This window comes from Cygnus atratus, chromosome 3 (genome assembly GCF_013377495.2).
Source record: "Cygnus atratus isolate AKBS03 ecotype Queensland, Australia chromosome 3, CAtr_DNAZoo_HiC_assembly, whole genome shotgun sequence".
NCBI lineage: Eukaryota > Metazoa > Chordata > Aves > Anseriformes > Anatidae > Cygnus > Cygnus atratus.
In genome coordinates, this window is record NC_066364.1 from 98,180,804 (window position 1) to 98,199,883 (window position 19,080).

A 19,080-nucleotide genomic window follows, 5' to 3' on the forward strand; every position below is an offset into this window, starting at 1 on the left:
ATTCAGTAAGATGAATTTCAAAATAAGAACGTTCTAAAAAAATCAAAAAGACCAAATTCTGCATCATAGAGACAAGTCAGAATCTCAGAAAATGTAATTTCACTGCCCTTCAAAAGGGCAGAGAAAGAGTGACAAACACATGACAGGAGTCACAAGGTCTTACCATTAATTTAAGAACATGCTTCTTTTGGTCTATTTTTTATACATTTTTTACTTATTTTGGTTGTCTAGGGACTTGAGCAAGGGCAATCAAGAGGGACTTCAGGGCTTTGGGGCAATTGGTTAAAGGCACAGGTAGTGTTTGCCTCTCTCCCGGTAGCAGGCAACAATTCTGAAAGGCACGAGCAGCCCCAGCTGATCAACACGCGGCTGCAGGGCTGGTGCCACCGGCAGAATTTCAGGTTATCAGTCATGGGATGGTTTACACAACACCAGGCCTGCTGGTACCTGATGGGTTGCACCTTTCTCAGAGGGGAAAAAGGATTTCTGCGTAGGAGTTAGCAAGGCTGATCGGTACAGCTTTTTTAAAGGAGGAAAGGGATAAAGCGAGGCCCACCAGTGATAAGCTATGGGACAGCACGCAGAAATCTGAGGGATTGTGTGCTAGTGAGGTCCTTCAGTCTGCTCCATGAAGTGCAACAAAGCACATTTAAAATGTTTCTAACACCAGTGCATGCAGCACCAGGAACAAGCGAGAGGAGCTCAAAGCCTTGACTCAGTCCCAGAGCTGTGACACCATTGGCATAAGCGAAACCTGGTGGGAAGAGTCCTGGGGTGGTGTCATGACGGGTGGCTACGGGCTCTTCAGCAGGGTTGGAATGCATGGAGCTGGCAGTGTGCAATGACACAGCTGAGAGCCTCTGGGTCAGGATTAAGGGACAAGCAAATAAAGGGGATGTTGTCATGGGAGCCTGCTATAGGCCATCCAGCCGGGATGATGACATTGATGAAATATTTCAAGGGATCATCCGTCCTTGTCCTTAGAGGTGGCTTCAAGTTGCCAGACATGAACTGGAAATTCCACACAGATGACACAAACAGATCCAGGAGATTCCTAAAACACCTCAATGATAACTTGTTGGTACAGGTACAGGATCTCTTCTCTCTGCGGAAAGCGACAGGGAACAGCGTGAAGCTGGGACACGGGAGGGTCAGGCTGGATGTTAGGGAATGGTTCTGCACCAAGAAGGTGGCCAGGCACTGGGGCAGGCTCCCCCAGGAAGTAGTCACAGCCTCAAGCCTGTTGGAGTTTAAGAAGCATTTGGACAACGCTCTCAAATAGTCAGGAGCTATTGGTCTGATTTTGGGGCAGTCCTGGGTGGAATCAGGAGTTGGACTCAATGATCCTTACGGATCCTTTCCAACTGAGGATATTCTGTGATTCTACGAACAGGGGAAAGCTCAGATAATATGGAACTACACATCACAACTAGGAAATCCTTGAGAAAAGAGTAGAGCATCACTGATGTTCTTAAACACAGGAGCACTCATTTTTGTGCAGTTATTATTTATTTACATTTCTCTGTCTGTAAGCCAGCTAGGGAAAAAAAATTATTTTTCACTGTTTATACATGCAACTTGTTTACTGGAGGGAAGGTGAAGAAGAAAAAGTACAAAATTTACATCAATAAACAAATTAGGCAATGAGGTTGGTACTGCTGTGCTTTTTACAAGAGTTATGTCCCAGATCTCTTTACACTAAAAATTCAGTGTTGAGTCACTTTACAAAGCTTCAAAAGCTACAAAAGGTCAAACATGCATTTTTGAAAAATACTTAGCATCAACAAATTAAAAAGGAAACCCACCTGTAAAAATTTCTGGGGACAGCCCATGACATAAAAATAGATGCAGGAGAGTAGTATTTCCCAGGACAAATAAATAAGAGACACTAGACTCAGTATGTTTAGTGTTTTCACACAGAATCTGCTCACTTAAAAACCTGCCTTGTAGCATTAGCAGCAGTGCGGAGCCAGCGGGAAATCAGGAAACCCAACCCTAAAGCTACAGGATGCAAGAACTGCTTGTATTTGAACTGTGGGCAGGTCCTGACTATTTGCAAACTTTGCATAAGGTTAAGAACAGGTAAAAGGGAGAGCAGACCAAGGGGGTGGGTAGAAATAGAAATAAAAAAAAAAAAAAACAGCACAAAGGCATACATAAATTGCTACTCTTGAAAAAACGTGGTAAGAGTTGTACTTGCAGGTTGTCAAGTACACCACACGTGGAAGAAATAGTTAGCATTTTACCTCCTTAGGCTATGTTTTTCTTCTAGAAGCTGAGCTAGATCCTCAGTGGCTAAAGGGCATTAGCATGAATTTACACCAGGAAATGAAAGAGCCAGCCATGCCTCTGAGAATGAAAAAATGTGTTCCTTATAAATTTATTTGCCACCTGCTGGCAATGTAAAGAATTGTGCAGCAATCTGCACATATGAAAGTTCCTTCACGTAGCATATAGAATATCCTACAACATCACATACCTTTGCGAGCGCTGGAACTTTGTATAGGCATACCAAATCATGCCTAATGACTATTCTTTTTTTAGATAAAGAGAACCTCTGCCCCTCTTCCTACCACCTGTCCTGTAGTGTTTCATTGTAGCTACTACTTCTACATGCACCCAATTCACAAAAGTACCTTGCTTACTTAAGTCTTCCTGTGGCTATACAACAGGGATAAAACATTCTCTGTAATTATTACATTTGTATTAAACCAGAAAAAGTAACATTCATGATAGATTCGGTTTCTTGCTATTATACTTAATATTTTAAATGATGAAGCAACAACTGACACATTCAGATTGTTTATCTTAAATGATATTCTGAAACTTGTGGTTATATACAAATTCTCAAACTATGAAGGTTAAGATCACATGGTGACTGTCTTCATAAAACAGAGCTGCTTGGTCAACCTCATCGTATCTGATTCCACTGAAGTTTAATTAATCAGAGTACAGGCTTGCTTCAGATAGGCTGCAATCCACAAAGACACCAACACCAACGAAGGTAAGACTTGATACATGAAAAGCTGATCAAGGGGCCCTCAGCTGCCATGTGACACTTGTTCGATTTGAGAGCATCGCCAGCAGAAAACGATCTGAACAAATCCAAACGTCAATGTGGAAAGGCCAACGTGCTGCACACTCAAAATCTGGAGACAGATACCCACTACAGGGCCTTTTCTGTGCCAGACAATTGATACTGCATTTTATTCCTCACTCAACTGGGCTATACTTAAAAACAATAACACCCACCAGATCCTATTGCAGTAATAATTTGGCAATGACCTTTAAAAGACAATTTCTTCTGTTTGTTTGTGAGTTTCAGGAATAAATAATAGGCATGAACAGGATTTACGTTAATGCTGAAACTTCAGTTTAGATACTAGTTAGATACTAGGCGCAGGTACAGAGTAACACATCATCCCTCAGCCAATACTGAGAAATTTAACTTCTCTGAACTCACATGGAAAACAGACAAATTACTGGCTCTTCTCACGTTTCCTGAAGAGAAATGCTTCATGAGTTTATTTTATTCATAGACAATTAAAAATACATTTTAGTAATGTTTCCCATAAAAATCTTACCAATAGCACAATAATGAAATCAGTGCAACCAAATTAAAAGGACAGAAAGAAATATTTACAATCATATCGTATGAAAATTGCAAGACTGGAAATTCTCAAGTGCTAAGGTGGCTGCATTCTACACGGATACGGGTATGTTTTCTTGCTTATACTATGAACCAGTACCATCATTACAGGCACGCCACATATTCATGCTAAATAGTCAGGTGACCAAATATTATCCTTAGGCTGACAGGCAAAACTCCTCTACCAAAGCCAGTGGGAGGCAGGCATCAGCATCCTAGGGCCAAATTTAGTCCTTCAGTTCCAGGAGTGTCACGTGCTGGGTGGAGATTAACTACTGTAAACCCAGAAACATGAAACATGGAAGAAGCGTATTAAAAGTATTTAAATACAAATCTTACAAAGAACTTAATAGTTTACTTTATAGAAGATTAAAGACTATCAGTACATTTTAAAAGCACAAAATAGAGGGCCTAGTGCTCAGTATTCAGACTGAGCACAAGTTTTTAAAGACTATTTACACCAACAACATTTGCAGATTCAGCCTTGAGAGCCTCTAAAACCAGTGCCAGAAAAAACAGGCTCTTGCAGCAAAAGAATATTAAAAAGTCACCATTCAAAATACGTCATTCTTAAGAATTACAAAAAGAAATCATAATGGAAGGAACATGGTTGTTAGGCTTCCGGATTAACCGAAACTTCCAGTCAATTCATCTATATTCTTGAGCATATTGCAAAGGCAATCTAAATAATATTTACAGTAATTCTTGCCGCTACCCAACAAAACCAAAGAGAGAACTGTTCGTTGACTGACGGCACTCTATGCTTTGCACACAAAACAGTCTCCAGTTTCTTGGGCAAAACAATCCAGTGTTTGCCACAGGATTTTAACTACGAATAAACAAAGTTTGTCTTGAAAAGCAACACATGTTAAGTGAATTAGTTTGTTCCATTAGTCTATTTTTAAACTACTACATCATATTTACCGAAACAGCTATGGCATAAGAGGTTACACAGCTAGGCTTAAGTAATACCGCAATCTGACACAATCCACTTGGTTATGCCCTGAACTATTTACAGCGAACTTGATTCAACCAAACCGCTTGGTTCACGAAAACATCCAAAGAATCAAGAATTACAAGTCCATATAAGAACCTTTCCTAAGAAGATTTTTTGGGAATGATTTAGTCATGATCTGCTTAATTTAAGATATTTATATACTGAAATACACCCACAGCCAAAAGCCTCACTGGAAACAAGTCCCAGCATCTACATGTGCACTAGCAAACAAAGGTAAGCCTGTGCCCTTGGACGTAGCAGATGGAAGGGAAAGTGAGGGGAGAAGGAAAGATGGAATCTAGTTGTGTAGAAAGAAAATCAATTAAGTTGAGATGTAAGTATTGACATAAATACACAATTCTGAAGAACAATGAGCAACTAAAAAATCATGATTATGAAATGAGTTAACTTTAGCTTGATCCTTAAAGGGGGCAGGCTAAGCAAATGCAGATGACTACAGCTGCAATACGTTTTTTAAGAGAATTAAAAATCTGTATTGGCAAAATAGCTCCACATTCCATTTTGGCAAAAACTATGCTAAAACTCAAACTTTCAAGCACTTCCATATTACCTGCTGCATCACTTTCATATACAATTTAATACTAAGGGATTTTAACTTAATGACATGCAAGATAAAGTACTTCACTCAATACAAATGCTTATACAGGAACCTTAATCTAGAAAGGAAAGAATGGAGGCTAAGAGTTTCAGAAGAATATAAATTGTGTTCCATTTATGCAGAACTTAAGATTTTCCAAGTTCTGTGAAAGTGCTGTTAAATACCATAGAATCGTTAAATACCAAACCCAGATTTTCTTCACTTACTACATTTAAGTGAACCAGAACACAACTGGATGCTAAGCCTGTATGACAAATGTGAATAAACATAACTGTTCCTGCAAACTTTGGTTTGCAGAATGTGACATCATAAGCATATATTTTAATGGGAAATCTTTAAAAATTACAATCATGATACTTCCGTTGCTATTTGTGGGCAGAAACTAAACCCACAAAAAGAAACTCTCTAGAGGCACAATATGAACATTTAAGCCCATTCATTCTATGATATCCCGCTAAACCCAAAAATAAGTCAGATATAAACTCCTAGAAATCCATCACATGCTCAAGCAAGATAGATGTATACTAACAAAAGTAAACTAAATTAGTCTTCTAAATTAACAAAGAAGAACCAGAAAAAGGGAGATTGGAACTAAAAGCCCCAGAGTCCAATTAATACAGTTTTAAAGCGAATTCAAAGCACTTATGACACTTAAGAAATCTGGCATCCACTGTCTTTTTGAGGCTTTATATCTGGTTCCTTCAGAGGCTTTACTTCTTCATCTGGTTTTGGTTTAGCCTGTGAACAAGAAAAAAAAATAAATAAATACCACAAGTACAAACCACTGTGTCTGCACAGCATTTATGCATGGCTAACTTTACATATCCTAAACTAACAGTCCTTTCTCTTTTCAAAGCTGTAGCCTTTGACCAAAGAGGAAGAAAAAAAGCTCAACGGTGACTATTTCAGCATCCGTAAATGAATAATTTTCTTAAAAGGACCTTTCTATAGCATTCACTCCTGTAACATCTCAGCATCTTATACACATCAGAGAATTTCCTCCTATTCAAGACTTGGAAAAGAATTACTCCTAATTTCTAGATGCCAACAGTGTGGCAGAGATTAACTGACTTGCCTCCTTGCACAGGAGAAATGTGAGCTCAGGTGGTAGCCTTGTGTTTATGCCCTGCATTGAGGTGGAAAGCATTACAAAAGAACAAAACACCTATTTATTATAGACAGAATAAAGCTAATGGGAAAGAAAAATGTATAAGGTTATCTTACAGTGTCATCCTTTGGCCTCTTGGTGAGATCAAATGCATTAAGTGTTTCAGGAGTCCAGTGTGCATTCAGTGCAGGAAATTCAAAAGGAACAGGCTCTACTAGGCCATAGTTTGCTTTTAGTTCCAGCTGGGGAGCCTCTGCTGGCACCTTCTGAAAATAGCTGTAATAGAATACAGCAGTATATTGAAAACACAATGAACTCTCTCTGCAAGTCTCGTTTGCAATTCTAAAGAAAAACAATCTGGGCTTTTACAGTGGCTATCGTTGCTGCTCTCATTCCATTTCATTAAGGCACCGTCCAGAATGCATTCTCAGCAAGATTTAAAACAAAAGCAATTCCTTCTTGGTATTGTTCATACCCAGTTAGGTGGGTTCTTTCCTACTTGGTAACCATTATTCCCAAGGCATCAATGAGAAGACCACCTTTTGTCTAGAAAGACATATAGAAAAACAAACAAACAAACAAACCTCAAAATATGTCCCAAAGTAAAGGATACGGACAGCTCTTTGCTTTGCTACTGCAAGATCAATCTTAATGTGCCACACTGCGTAATAGCGATGACATTGCAACACCCACAAAGACTTGCTCCAACACACAGCCTGAATGAGGATATAAATCTATCCTTGGCAAACCAACAATGGTTGGAAGCTGACAATTACTGATATGCACTAACTTGCTTCCTGTGCTGTGTCAGAGCCCTGTGGCAGGCACATCTCCCTAAACAGTCACTGGTTACCTGCTTTCTTTTCCTATTTGCCGTTCAGCTTGACATACTTGACAATCCTTTGTGTTTAGTCAATTCTCGGTGAAGACACAGGTCTTCAAATATTATAAAAATGGGAAATAAACCTATTATGGAATACTAAGTCATGAGGGGAAGAGAGAAGGGAATCAGCAAAAGAGTTCTAAAGTCAAACTAATCTTGCTATTTTAAACCGTTTTGAAACTCGTTTTTTGGAAGGGACAATAACAGAAATCCCTACTCTTAACGTTAATTATACCTAGATTGGTAAAGCTCTTAGCACCCTAAGCATGTTATTCATGGAAGGCATGACTTCTCTGGTAGCAAAGCGGAATCAGCTATCAGTCTTCTCCATTTCCCCTCCGTCCTCTTTTGTCTACTACATCCCAGCAGCAGGGAAAAGGTCATTAATGCAACCCAGCAGCCTCTGCAGGACTTTCTCTTGTGTAGAAGAGAAAGTAGCTGAGGATCGAAGGAAGGAAACAGCTTAAGCTCTCCAGCACATCACTTCAACCTACATAGCTGAACGGGCATAGAACACAGGGTGATAGCACAGACCCACAGCAAATCTGATAAGAGAAAAAACAAAGCAATTTACAGTTCCAAGTTACATCTCATGCCCTAAAGAAATACAAGAACTGAAGAATAATTTACCATCCCACCCTGAAATAAAAGCAAATGAGGTATTAACAGTCCATATAGAGTACTGCACCAACCCCAAATTACTTACATGAAACCATTCTCTCTCTGGCATTTTTCTAGTGTGTTCTTGATCAAAGTTCCTAGTTTCCTAAAGAAGAGATGTCCAGAAGGTTTGGCAGTAGTCCCAGGCCCTTTGGTTTCTCCATATTCTTTGCACAATGCTTCAGCCTTGGCAAAAACTTTGCAAGAAAGGAACGTAATAAAAATCTGTTACATGAGTTTGTTAAATGACAGTTCTGATCTACAGCTTGAGCTGTTAAGAGACATCAGAATCCATTCAGGCTTCTTACTTCTTAGAAACAAAAATAAACTAGCTAAAAGGCAGCAGCACTTCCAGCCAAGATTTCCTGCATCCAAAAAGTAGACTAGGAACAGGAAGAAAAAAAAAAAAAGATAGCTTTCTGAGTAGAGAGAATCACAGAAGCATTCTTACTTTTGGGGCAAAATGCAACAGTAAGCCTGAAAACTGTGCAACACGATAGGGAACAAGAATGGGTATGAAGATATCCATGCAGAGCTGCTGTACAAAAATAAACAGTACTTAATATGGAGTGGGAAAACAAGCACTCTTCTTTGAACAGCAGGCACAGTAAAAAAACACAATATTTGTTTTACTGCAAGTAATCCAATTTAGTTTGTTCTTACTCAATTCTTTTTATACATTTTTAAAATTATAAGTTTCAAATAAGATGATTTGAGCATTTTTACACATTGTGGTAAAGTTACGCAGTGCGGGCCACTGGGGTAAAACAGAAAAAGCTGCCTGTCTTTACACAATACAGTATGAACAACACATTTCCACATGAGCAATAGTTTTGAAGGAGAATGCTGTTCAGAAGTCCTTGAACTACTACAAACATGTACGTAGCTCCACTAATCTACCTTTCAAATGAATAGAAAGGAAATAAACCACTGAAACCTGTTTAAAAAATGAACAAAACCAAAACAAAACAACTTTGAGAAATGAGTGATCGTCTAGATTTACTATTTAATCTAAGACAAAGCCATCTCCAAAGCAGAAAATATTGCAGTAACTTAACACACAGAGCAGAAAACATGCTGACCAATCAATTCATTTTTATACTGTATTGTAGGCAGTTCAGAGCCAGCCTTTAACAGGTTGAGAAATGAAGAAAAAATTTTCTGCAGCCCCCTTATGAAAGACAGCCTTTGGGATGACAGATCCCTCCCCCCCCCCCCAAAAAAAAAAAAAAAAAAGTATTCTGTCTATTTAAAAGTGTGCCGGATTTTTACCAGGCAAGAGAGAAAAATCTTCAGTTTGTAAGAGACAAATAAACACAACACAGCAAAATAAAACAGGTATGTCATCATCAGATACATAATCCTGTCTCAATCACACTTACATTTCTCTGATTCTTGGAGAGATCTAATTGCTTCCCCACATTTATCACTGGCCAGTAAAGTTTGACCATGGTAACAGTACGCCTAATGAGAGAGGACAAAATCATTACCAGTATGGGTACTTCCCATGTCAACTCACTTTTGCTCTTCCTTAGATCAGTTGTCTTTGAAGCTGCCGTTCCCTGCAGACAGCTGACAATTCGGGAATGCAAGTCAAAGCAGCGCTGACGACACAGTACATTTACTCTGAACAACGCAGTTCAACACAAACACTCGAGCTGGGTCTAAAGCAATCTGCCTCAAGTCTAGCCAAGAGTAACTTTGAGCTTCATGAAGGCTTTCGCACCAAAAGCATCAGTAAATAGTCTAGTTCAAATCTCTGTCTCACTGTCTCAGTGTGCAGCATTAAACCCTATCACAGAACGAGGATCAACATCCGTCAAGTTTACAAAGCAAAGACTAAAAACTAAACCACCTTAACACACAAAAACTGAGCCTGCAACAAACATTAGAGAATCCAGAAGAGAGACCAGTTCTACTCCCTGAGATATCTTGCCGTAGTCTAACAACTTTTCCACCCCAAAAAGCCCCATTCCTGCACACTTATGCTCGAAGACAATACTGTATTCCAGTGAGAACTGAGGCCTTTTTGCTATTATCAGGAGACATTGAGTTTAAATACTTAGCTACTAAATACTGTAAGTTAAGGAACAATGTCATGAACTAATGTATACCTTGCATATCTTCCTCTAATATCCTATCTCACAGTACATCAAGCGTTAATCTGTTGTTGCCCATATTACAGAAATTAAAAAGTAAAAGACAATCAACTACCACAGCTCTGACCATCTCTTACTCTGAAGCTTGCTAATAAGACTAGAAGTTTTTAATTGCAGGTTTAAAGTAAGAGAAAGACAACTGTTTTAACGGTGTAGTTTGGGCCCTTTTTTTTTTTTTTCCACTATGAAATAGCCACATCACATACTATGACAGGACAGAAGAACTAACCAGCAATCAGCAAATGGAGCAGCTGATAATCCCAAGAGTGCCATTGCACCAGAGATCAGTCATGATAAAAGGGACACGACTTGGAATTGCACTTAACATTTGATGCAGCTTCACTCAAGGCTTTCATAAAAAAAATGAGCAGCTCTGAATTATGCCTAGAATCAGACTTTGATAAAGATAATGGAAAACGAGTATTATGCTCAACCTGATTGGCTTCACTTAAAGATAGGTGATCACAGTAAATTCCACACTGCAGAAATTTCACCTGGCTCAACAAAAACACCTTAAATGCCCCTGATACTGCAGTGTCTCTTCATAGCATGGAAAGAAAGTCAAGGCAATACATAACCCCCATTCCCTATGCAGACCTTAGATAACATTAAAAATCGTGACTGATATTAATCAAGTACTTACGTAGGCCATATAGAAACAGGTCTTCAAGTTTAAGTACTTCCTCCATTTACCTGCATAGGCTGGATCCAAACTGGACAATGTTTGATCTGTGAATGTATGTAATGTTACTCTTTAAGACATTTTGAAAAAGAAAATCCCCACACACTCAAAGACTAGAATTCTTAAACTTAACATTGGATCTTAACTACAAAGTAGCTACAAAGTGACATAAATTACTCCCGCAAATGGGTAAAGAAACTATGAGAAAACCAAAAACATGCAGTTTATTGAGCTGTCGTGCAGTTGTTCCTAGAATCCCCAAAACAGCTGACCACTATGTTTGGAAGGGTAATTTTCCCAAATATTTTAGGCAGCATTTCAAAGTTGGATCCTAGCTTAATTTCAAGCAGCGACTTATAAAAATACTATGTATGTTACAATATTCTCTCTCTCATATTTATTCATGTACTCTTGCACTTTTCCCACTTGCCTTTGCAAAGCTACAGATCAGCTTGCTCATCTGTGAGGACATAGAGAATTAAACTGCTACACAGCTTACTTGTCTGCATCACACTCTGCTGCCCAAAGACAGCCAAACACACTCCACTTACACCAACCATATGTTTGTTGCCGTTGCTCATTACTGTCTTGTCTTCTCTCACTAGCATTTCCTACCACTAACTACCCACTGAGAAGCAGCCTTAATATTGCAATTGACAAGCAATTGAAGTATGTCTGCTGGTAATAACCAGGTCACTAAGGATAAAAAAACAAGACGCTTACCAGCTTTTTGGTAAAAGTTAGCTGTTTCATAAGCAAGAGCAGCTATTAGACCTGGATTGTGTTTCAGTTCAATAGCCCGAGCAATTGTCACTGAAAAAAAAAAAAACAAACCAAAAAAACCCACATTCCACACCACAGTACTAAAGCTTAATTGAAAACTTCACACTAAATTAGCAGAGACATTTTAAAACCTTTACATTAGCAGAAAACAAATATGTTCTCACAAGTTAAGCAAACTGCAGAAGGAAGACAGACTGTTTCTTGAATAGAATAACTTCAAATTAATAGGAAAGCTGAAGGACTGTTAGTCCGAAGACTAAACAGTAAACAGACACTGGAAATATTTTAAAGGAAAGGAACTGGGAATTTATGTTAGGCAAGTGTGAATTAAGTATGGAGTATGTTGATATTTACTGCATGAAAGTAAAGAAAAAGACACACATTCTCCAATGTACTTAAATTTATAGTATCAGACTGATTTGGGGCATTTTTCTCCTAAAATTGTAACTTAGGTTTCATTAAAAGCAACCACCTCCACTAAGCCACAGTACTTCAGAAGAAAAAGCTGGTATTGCTGCAAAGCAGACTTCACAGAAGTCACAGACAAAGACTACCATTTCCCAACCCCAACAAACAGGTATTTGAAGGTACCTTCTTGAGCTTCTGCTTGGCACTGTATGATGTAAGAGTCTATAAGTCGAGCTTCCAAATCTCTTCCTTTTTCTACAGGTGTAATCAATTTTGGAATATGACTTTCCTAAATACAAAGCAAGTCTAAAGTCAGTTTAGGTTTAATACCACTGTTGCCAATGCAAAACACGTCCCTTATTCCTAAATGGATGGAACACTCAGTGAAGGTCCCAAGACAGCTGGCCACACTGTTGCAGGTACTAGTGGGTAGACAGACTGATTACTCTTCCACTGCCAATGAGAAAAAGGGATCACCTGATAACAACATATATTAATACACTTCTCTTCCCTGTATCACTCAGGTAGTCTAAAGTATTGGTTTATTCTGTAATCTCATCAGAAAAGGAAAGGCTTTTCTAAGAGAAAAAGTCAAGTACTCAGAGACAAAGAACAGACAGCAAAGACAGTTTTTCTACCTTCAAATGCTTAAAGATCCCAGCTGCTATCTTCAGGCTTCTGTGGACATCTTTTGCTTCATCTTCTGTTATACTAAGGAAGGACAGAATACGGAGTGAATCACAGAAATTTTAGTTGGAAAGGACCTCTAAGTGTCATTTACTGAAACACCCAGCTTTGGAGCAGAACCAAGGCCAACAGTTGATCAAGTCAGTTATGGCTTTGTCTAGCTGAATCTTGAAATCCTTCAAGAATGGAGATACCACTCTCTCTCTAAGTAATCTGTCCCAGTACTGTGCTACCTTCATAGCAAAAACTTTCTTGTAGTGTTCAATCATTTAATAATCATATAGAACTCACCTGTAAAAAGAAACACAAGAGCTTGTAATGACTTTTAAGTAAAAAGGACCCTCGATGTTAAAAGTCAAAGCTTTAGAAATCTGCAGGGCTAAGCGTCAGCAGAGTTGTGATTTTAAGAATCTGAACTTTGTACTTAGATGTCTAGAGCAGGAAACAGGAAGGCTTTATTCACAACTGACACTTTCTCTATACCATAGCCAGGTGGTATCAGTACTCTTCATTCACAAGCAGAAGAGGGGACTGAAGTGCACTTGCACATTAAAAACATAAACGAAGGCCAACTGCTCCCTTGAACATCTAATGTCTCAGCTGGACATGAACTATAGCAGTCAGAATTCAGAACCTATGATTTTTGATGGGATATTGCTGCAATAGAATTACTAAGAAAAGAAAAACACTTACTCTTCTTTTCCGGCAAGTCTTGATGCATATTTTGTGTACCACAGAGCTACATTAAAACCCATGGAAACCAGTTCAAATACTGCATCCTGCTGGGCACTAAAGGAAAACAAACAAAAAAACACCACCCTAAACAATTTAGTATTTTCAGTTTTGTTCTGACAAACTCTCTGCTGACAGTTCGGCAGCATAAGCAGGCATTTCTCTTCATAAAGCACTTTTCTTGTACAAGTCAACAATTCCCAGTTCAAACATACTTACTTGCGGAACTGACTAAAAGATTTCTGTTTTTACTTATTCCCTTTAAGAGTTCATAATTTTAATTTCCCGCATTCAAATGCCTACCCTTCCCATTTGGGAACTTTTATTTTAAAACAGTAACTTGAGATTTGTTTAGCTTTGGGTGTGGCTGACATTTTTCCAATTTTTTTTTTTTTAAATTGCACATTTTGTGGAAAGCCTTGCTCTGGAACGTCTGCTTTAAAAAGTGTAGCTGTTAAGTGAATAAGTCAGAGTCTATTACATCTCCCTCAAATGAATGCTATTGCAAGTATTTATATAACTGCAGTCAAATGGCATGGGCAAATAACAAGAAGTTTCCAAAGCTAAAAACGTGGCTTTTGAAAAGACTGCAACTCATAAGCACAAATTCAGTATAGCCTAGGAGCTAATTATCTTTAAAAAGAATGGTGTGAGAGTGAGGAGAATAATGCTGGCACCAGAACAAATGTTCACACCCGTGACAAAATTAGAAGAGAGCCCTAATCATCAGATCGTCTTCTAAGGGGAATAAAAGGTTTGAGGAAGTCGAGCACTGCTTCTAGATTAAGTGTGATAAATGTGTAAGCATGGTTATACAACACAGTTACCTACGATATAAAGAGACAATTGAATAAACCAGAAGGTTCTCTCCAGAGCTACACTCCTACATAAAGCAGGAGCTTTGTTTGTTTGTACTAGGAGTGTATGTACCAGGAGTTTCAGAGGAAATCAACAAAATCAGACCTTGAGAAACATCTGGACTTCAAAAAAAAAGGTCACAAGGTAGTACTGCCAAATGAGAAAGTTTTAAAACGTAGTAATCTATGCTTTCATATTCAATTCACAAATATTCTCAAGGTTCTTTTTTGCACTGTTCTAGCCAACTGTAGATATAGCTTGTAGATCAACTTAAAAACAATGAGTCCTCCTACCATTAACATGCATTACCATGTCTTTTTATATAAATGCAGCACATGCTTCAGTACGTACACCTTAGTACACCTAATACAGTATGGCAACTATCAAAAACACAATGCAACAAATTTTTGAAAAATACTCCATGTGCAACATCTGCTGTATGTTTTGTAGCATTCATTACATTTTCAAGTTTTCCTTCACATGTTCTATTACATATATGCGCAGATGACAGCACAAAAGAAAACAGCTGCATACCCTATAATCATAAAAGCATACGTACCTGGGAACATGCCCTTGTAATGTGTCTGTCCACTTAAAGTTCTGAATATATCGCAACTTGCATTCTTGGGAAGAGCCATCCAGTGAAAGGATAAAACCTACAGAACAAGGAAAAAAAAAGTACTGCCAGGCAATATCAAAGAAAGAAACAGAAACTAGTAACAAAGAAACGGGGATGAATGAGAATACAGATAAATGTTTCTTGTTGTACCACTGAAAAATCCATGTTACTTGCTGGGACTTTTACTCCTCAGTATCTTGAGAGTAAGACTTGCAAAAAGACAAACTGGCTATGATAAAAAAATAAAAAACACCTTGCCCAGCAGGCTACCATTCCACAGAATCATACAATGATTTGGGCTGGAAGGGATCCTTACAGATCATCTAGTCCAACCCCCCGCCATGCACAGGGGCATTTTTCACTAGAACACGTTGCAAGCCTTCAACCCTGCAAGTCTTTTCCCTGCCTATGGCAGGCCCCTTCCAACCCAAGCCATTCTATGATTTTAAGTCTTGACTGCTTAAGGAAAACCTTGCAGATGTCTCCCTGTCCCATATGGTGACTAGCTGGGAGTTTGACAGAGTTGGGTACAGGATCGCTGTGGCTGCTCACGAGTGCCTGTTGCTGCTACTGTAATGATGACAGGGAAATTCCAGGGAAAGCTGCCTGGTCAACAGGAAGAGGAAAAAAAGGCTTATAAGCATGGACTCAGCTAGTCATCGGGGCTGCAGGAAATTGCTTCTTCATGTCCAGCTGCCCAGAAAGCAGCAGGCACTAGGATGGAGCTCATGCTATGGAATGTTCAAATGCTAGCGTATGCAAGCCTAAGAAAGATTTTTTCAGGGAGGAAAAAGATTGGTTTGGGCCTAGTCAGGTCTTACAGACTTCAAGAACTCGAGACTTGCAACACCATCGATTTGGGCTACAATTCTCATTTCTGACACATTTATGAAGACAGAAAATACTTGTTTCTTTCATGTGCGAGAGATTTTAGTGACCAAACACAGTGTTTTCCTGAAGAAACTCTCCAACTCTTATCTGCAGTAACTTTGACTGTTATCTTAATTTTTCTAAAATGTTTAATTAGCTTACACCCCTGCAAAGACTGAGAGAACTACACCAACTTGAGCTGCTTCACCTTCCAGACTGAAGGGTAACACATTTTTCATCAGTCATCTGATTCCTGTAAACCTACTCCTGAGTAACTTGTCTGAGCACCTGACTGCTACAGAGAGAGTTATAAAAATATTGGCAGGAGGAAGATTTCAAGGGAATGCTCCATCACAGGTGACCACCTGCTGAAAATATGGATGCTATGCTAATGAGAAACTATATATGCCCAAGATAAATAGCAGCAGAAGTGTAAACTTGCAGTAAGTTCGATTATCTAGTATTAGACAAACCAGGAGTTTACACTGAAGAGGGACTCCTAACAACTAAGTAACAAGATTCAATTTATACCTGAGCAATTCACCCCAATGGTAAGAGACAAACATTTTCTCCTCCAGCAAGCAGAACGAGGTTAAAAGCAAGAGGACAGGACTGCCAACACTTTCTGCTGTCAGGTCACAAAGGACACTGAAACCTGCAGAAAGGGCCTCACAAGTGCCCATGACTGGTATCAAGCACAAAAACCATGAAGATACTTGGCTTCCTGAGAATTGCAGAGCTTCTTACATTAAGATTAGCTCAACGGACAATCTGAGAGAAGTGTCATTAAAATGCAAACTATGTATTTCTTGTTTTATTAGCAGTTTTGCATGTTCTTACCTTGTAAGAGTGAGAAGTACAAGTCAGTTGCATTCTTCATCATTTCTGGATTGCAACTCGAGTCTGTAAATAGCTCCAATAGCCGTGTTCGAGATAGTCTCAAATCACTGTATGGGGAGCAGAAAAAGGAAAAAAAAAAAAAAAAAAAAAAAGAAAACCAAGAAGTTTAACCTGAAAACACACTGTTAAACCCACCCATGTCTACCACCACTCTTTTGGCTAAGGAAGCTAAGCATTCAATTTAGCTACCTTAACACAAGGAAAGCTGCTTTAAAAGAAAGATGCCAATCAATAGAGAAAAATCTTCCTTTCACCTCTGGATACGTAAGGTTGACTTTTTTAGTTTAAAGTGTAATCCATTGTGGACAGATAGCAATGGGTAACCAGTACTTATTGTTTTAGTTTGTGACAGAACAATAGATTAATAAATATTCTTTTATCTCCAAGAGGTTGGGCGCAAGAGAAGGAAAGAAGTAACAAGAAGCATTCTTCAACATTAGAATAGGATAAGCATATGAAGAGATAAGGATAGATCTACGAAAACTGAGATCTCTTTTCATCATATTCCTTGCTACAATTGAACATTCATGTCTTACTTATGGAAATTACTTTAATCAATCTTTTGCAGAAGAATGCATAGTCATCAGAAAGACAATGAAATGTTTAGTCTTTTGCCTCTGAATTATTATAATAGGTCTTGCTGTATACTAAGAAACTTGAGAACTGGATAATTCATTCTTTGTAACTAAATGTTCAGCATTATCAGTGTTTCATTGTCTCCCAGCCCACACATTCCTAGTTATCTTCAGAACAAAAACTGAAGAGTAACCATTATTTTTCAAGATGTCCTCCAAACTGTCAGAGACAGACTGAAGTTAATCACAAGCACACTTACTTGCAAATCTTTGCTGCGGCTGGAGTGGTGGCTACCCCGTAAAAATTGAACGGGACAGGAGCTGTAGCCTTCAAAGGGTTGCGATGAAACCAGTGAGTCATTTTCTTTCTGTAGTGTTGTTTACGTCAAATCTGAAGTGTGGAAAGAAGCGAGTGCCTGTAGAAACAGAGACAAGTGGGGTGCTCCTCAGTTCACAAAAACAAAATAAAATTAATTCCAAATGCAAACAATTAGGAAAGACATTAATTTGAGCAGTTATATATATAATTACACTAAAGAACGTTTTCCACTTGAAACACTAAGCTTTCATAGGCCTTGTCCTCATTGTCCACATGCTTAGTTTTAGAATTTCATTCTGTTAAAATACATATTTTTTTATGAAGCAACTATTTTAGGTAGGGCAAAAAGCTATACCTTCTTTGTTCTATGTTGCCGCATACCTTCTTACTTAAAGAACTAAAAAATCGTTCTCTCTTGTGTAAGGCTGAATATTTCCGACGTCATTTACAGGCATATCTCGGTTCATTACGATCATCATATTGTGTCTGATCGATGTATTACTAGCTTTTATTGAGACATTACCGATATCGATGAAGGTAATTACGTAATAACCCTTACTGAAACCCGGACATATTTGCAACAGAGCTGGCGATGTGGTAGGGTACAGCTAAAAGGGCCTATCTTTTTTCTTTTCCTTCAGTTTCAGGGAACATATCTAAGACAGGCGTTCTGACGATGGGTTTTTAGAAGCTTTCAGCAGCGATGCACGGCGAGAGGACGGCATGTAACAAGCCCAAGCTAAACCAAGGAAGGTTTGTACAGAGCAACAGGAGAAGCCTCCTCACCACGAGGACACACAAAGAGTGCCCGGGCAGCTCGGGCCCACGGCGGTTTCCCAGACCCCAGCGGACAAAGCCCTGAGGAACCCAGCCCGGCCCCACAGCCGACGCCCGCCCCGAGACCTGCCTGGATCTCCCCCGGGACGCGGCGCCGGCCTCCCGCGGGCTCAGGCGCGGTGCGCCGGGCAGGGACCGGGCCGGGCGCCTTCCCCGGCAGCAGGCAGGCAGGCCGCTGCGGGACCCGGCGCCGGGCCCGTCCGGTACCGGCCCCGCCGCCGCTTCCGCCCGGCCGCAGGCAGCGCCAGCGGAGCGCCGGTGCCATCGAGCCGCGCGGTGCGGACCCGCCGGTGCCCCCCCCTCCGCCCCCAGCCCCCGCACCGGGCGGGCACGGCCCCGGCCCCGCTCGCCGGGCCTGCCGTGCCCCGGGGCCGAGGCGCAGCAGCCGGGGCCCGCTGCCGGGGCTTACCCGCGGCCTCCCTGCCGGCGGGGACCCCTCGGTGCCACCGGCGCAGGCTGGCCGGGAGCGCGGGGCGGCCCGCGGGGGGCACGGGGCTGGCTCCCGCAGCAGGCGGAGCGGGGCCGCCCGCGGCAGCGCTGCTCACCTGGGGCCCTTCGGCGGCGGGGAGCGGCGGGGAGGAGCAGAGCGCCGCGGTCCCCGCCCGGGCACGGTGACGGCGACGGGCTCGGTCACGGCCGGGGGCGGTGCGGCGCGGCGGGGCCGGCGCTCCCCCAGCCGCGGGCGGGCGCTGCCGCCCCGGTAGCGATGTCGCGGGCGCGGCCGGCGCAGCCGCC

The 19,080-nt window shown here is 40.5% G+C and overlaps 1 protein-coding gene across 4 annotated transcripts; it reads right to left on the reverse strand.

Moving 5' to 3' along the window:
- Window positions 1-1,464: 1,464 nt before the first annotated feature.
- BROX (BRO1 domain and CAAX motif containing) lies at window positions 1,465-19,080 on the reverse strand. 4 transcript variants are annotated; one of them, XM_035558964.2, is made up of 13 exons: window positions 18,891-19,080; window positions 17,450-17,605; window positions 16,555-16,661; window positions 14,785-14,881; window positions 13,329-13,424; window positions 12,587-12,659; window positions 12,132-12,237; window positions 11,481-11,570; window positions 10,719-10,804; window positions 9,299-9,380; window positions 7,963-8,113; window positions 6,490-6,649; window positions 1,465-6,003 (listed from the first exon to the last, which is right to left on the reverse strand). In XM_035558964.2, exons 2-13 carry the CDS (start codon window positions 17,548-17,550, stop codon window positions 5,917-5,919), a joined length of 1,236 nt encoding a protein of 411 aa, XP_035414857.1. In that variant the 5' UTR covers window positions 17,551-17,605; window positions 18,891-19,080; the 3' UTR covers window positions 1,465-5,916. The 4 variants fall into 4 exon arrangements, with proteins under 4 accessions (XP_035414857.1, XP_035414862.1, XP_050566067.1 ...); XM_035558969.2 differs by having other exon boundaries at window positions 1,471-6,003; window positions 18,755-18,908; XM_050710110.1 differs by lacking the exon at window positions 18,891-19,080 and adding an exon at window positions 18,416-18,547 and having other exon boundaries at window positions 1,471-6,003.

Excerpts from the sequence above, each read along its gene's own strand:
- BROX (XM_035558964.2), bottom strand. The coding sequence starts at position 17,550 with ATGACTCACTGGTTTCATCGCAACCCTTTGAAGGCTACAGCTCCTGTC. Across the intron at positions 16,662-17,449 it reads GCCGCAGCAAAGATTTGCAA|TGATTTGAGACTATCTCGAA; the intron begins GTAAGTGTGCTT and ends CTCCCCATACAG. Across the intron at positions 8,114-9,298 it reads TCTCCAAGAATCAGAGAAAT|TTTTTGCCAAGGCTGAAGCA; the intron begins GTAAGTGTGATT and ends TTTCTTGCAAAG.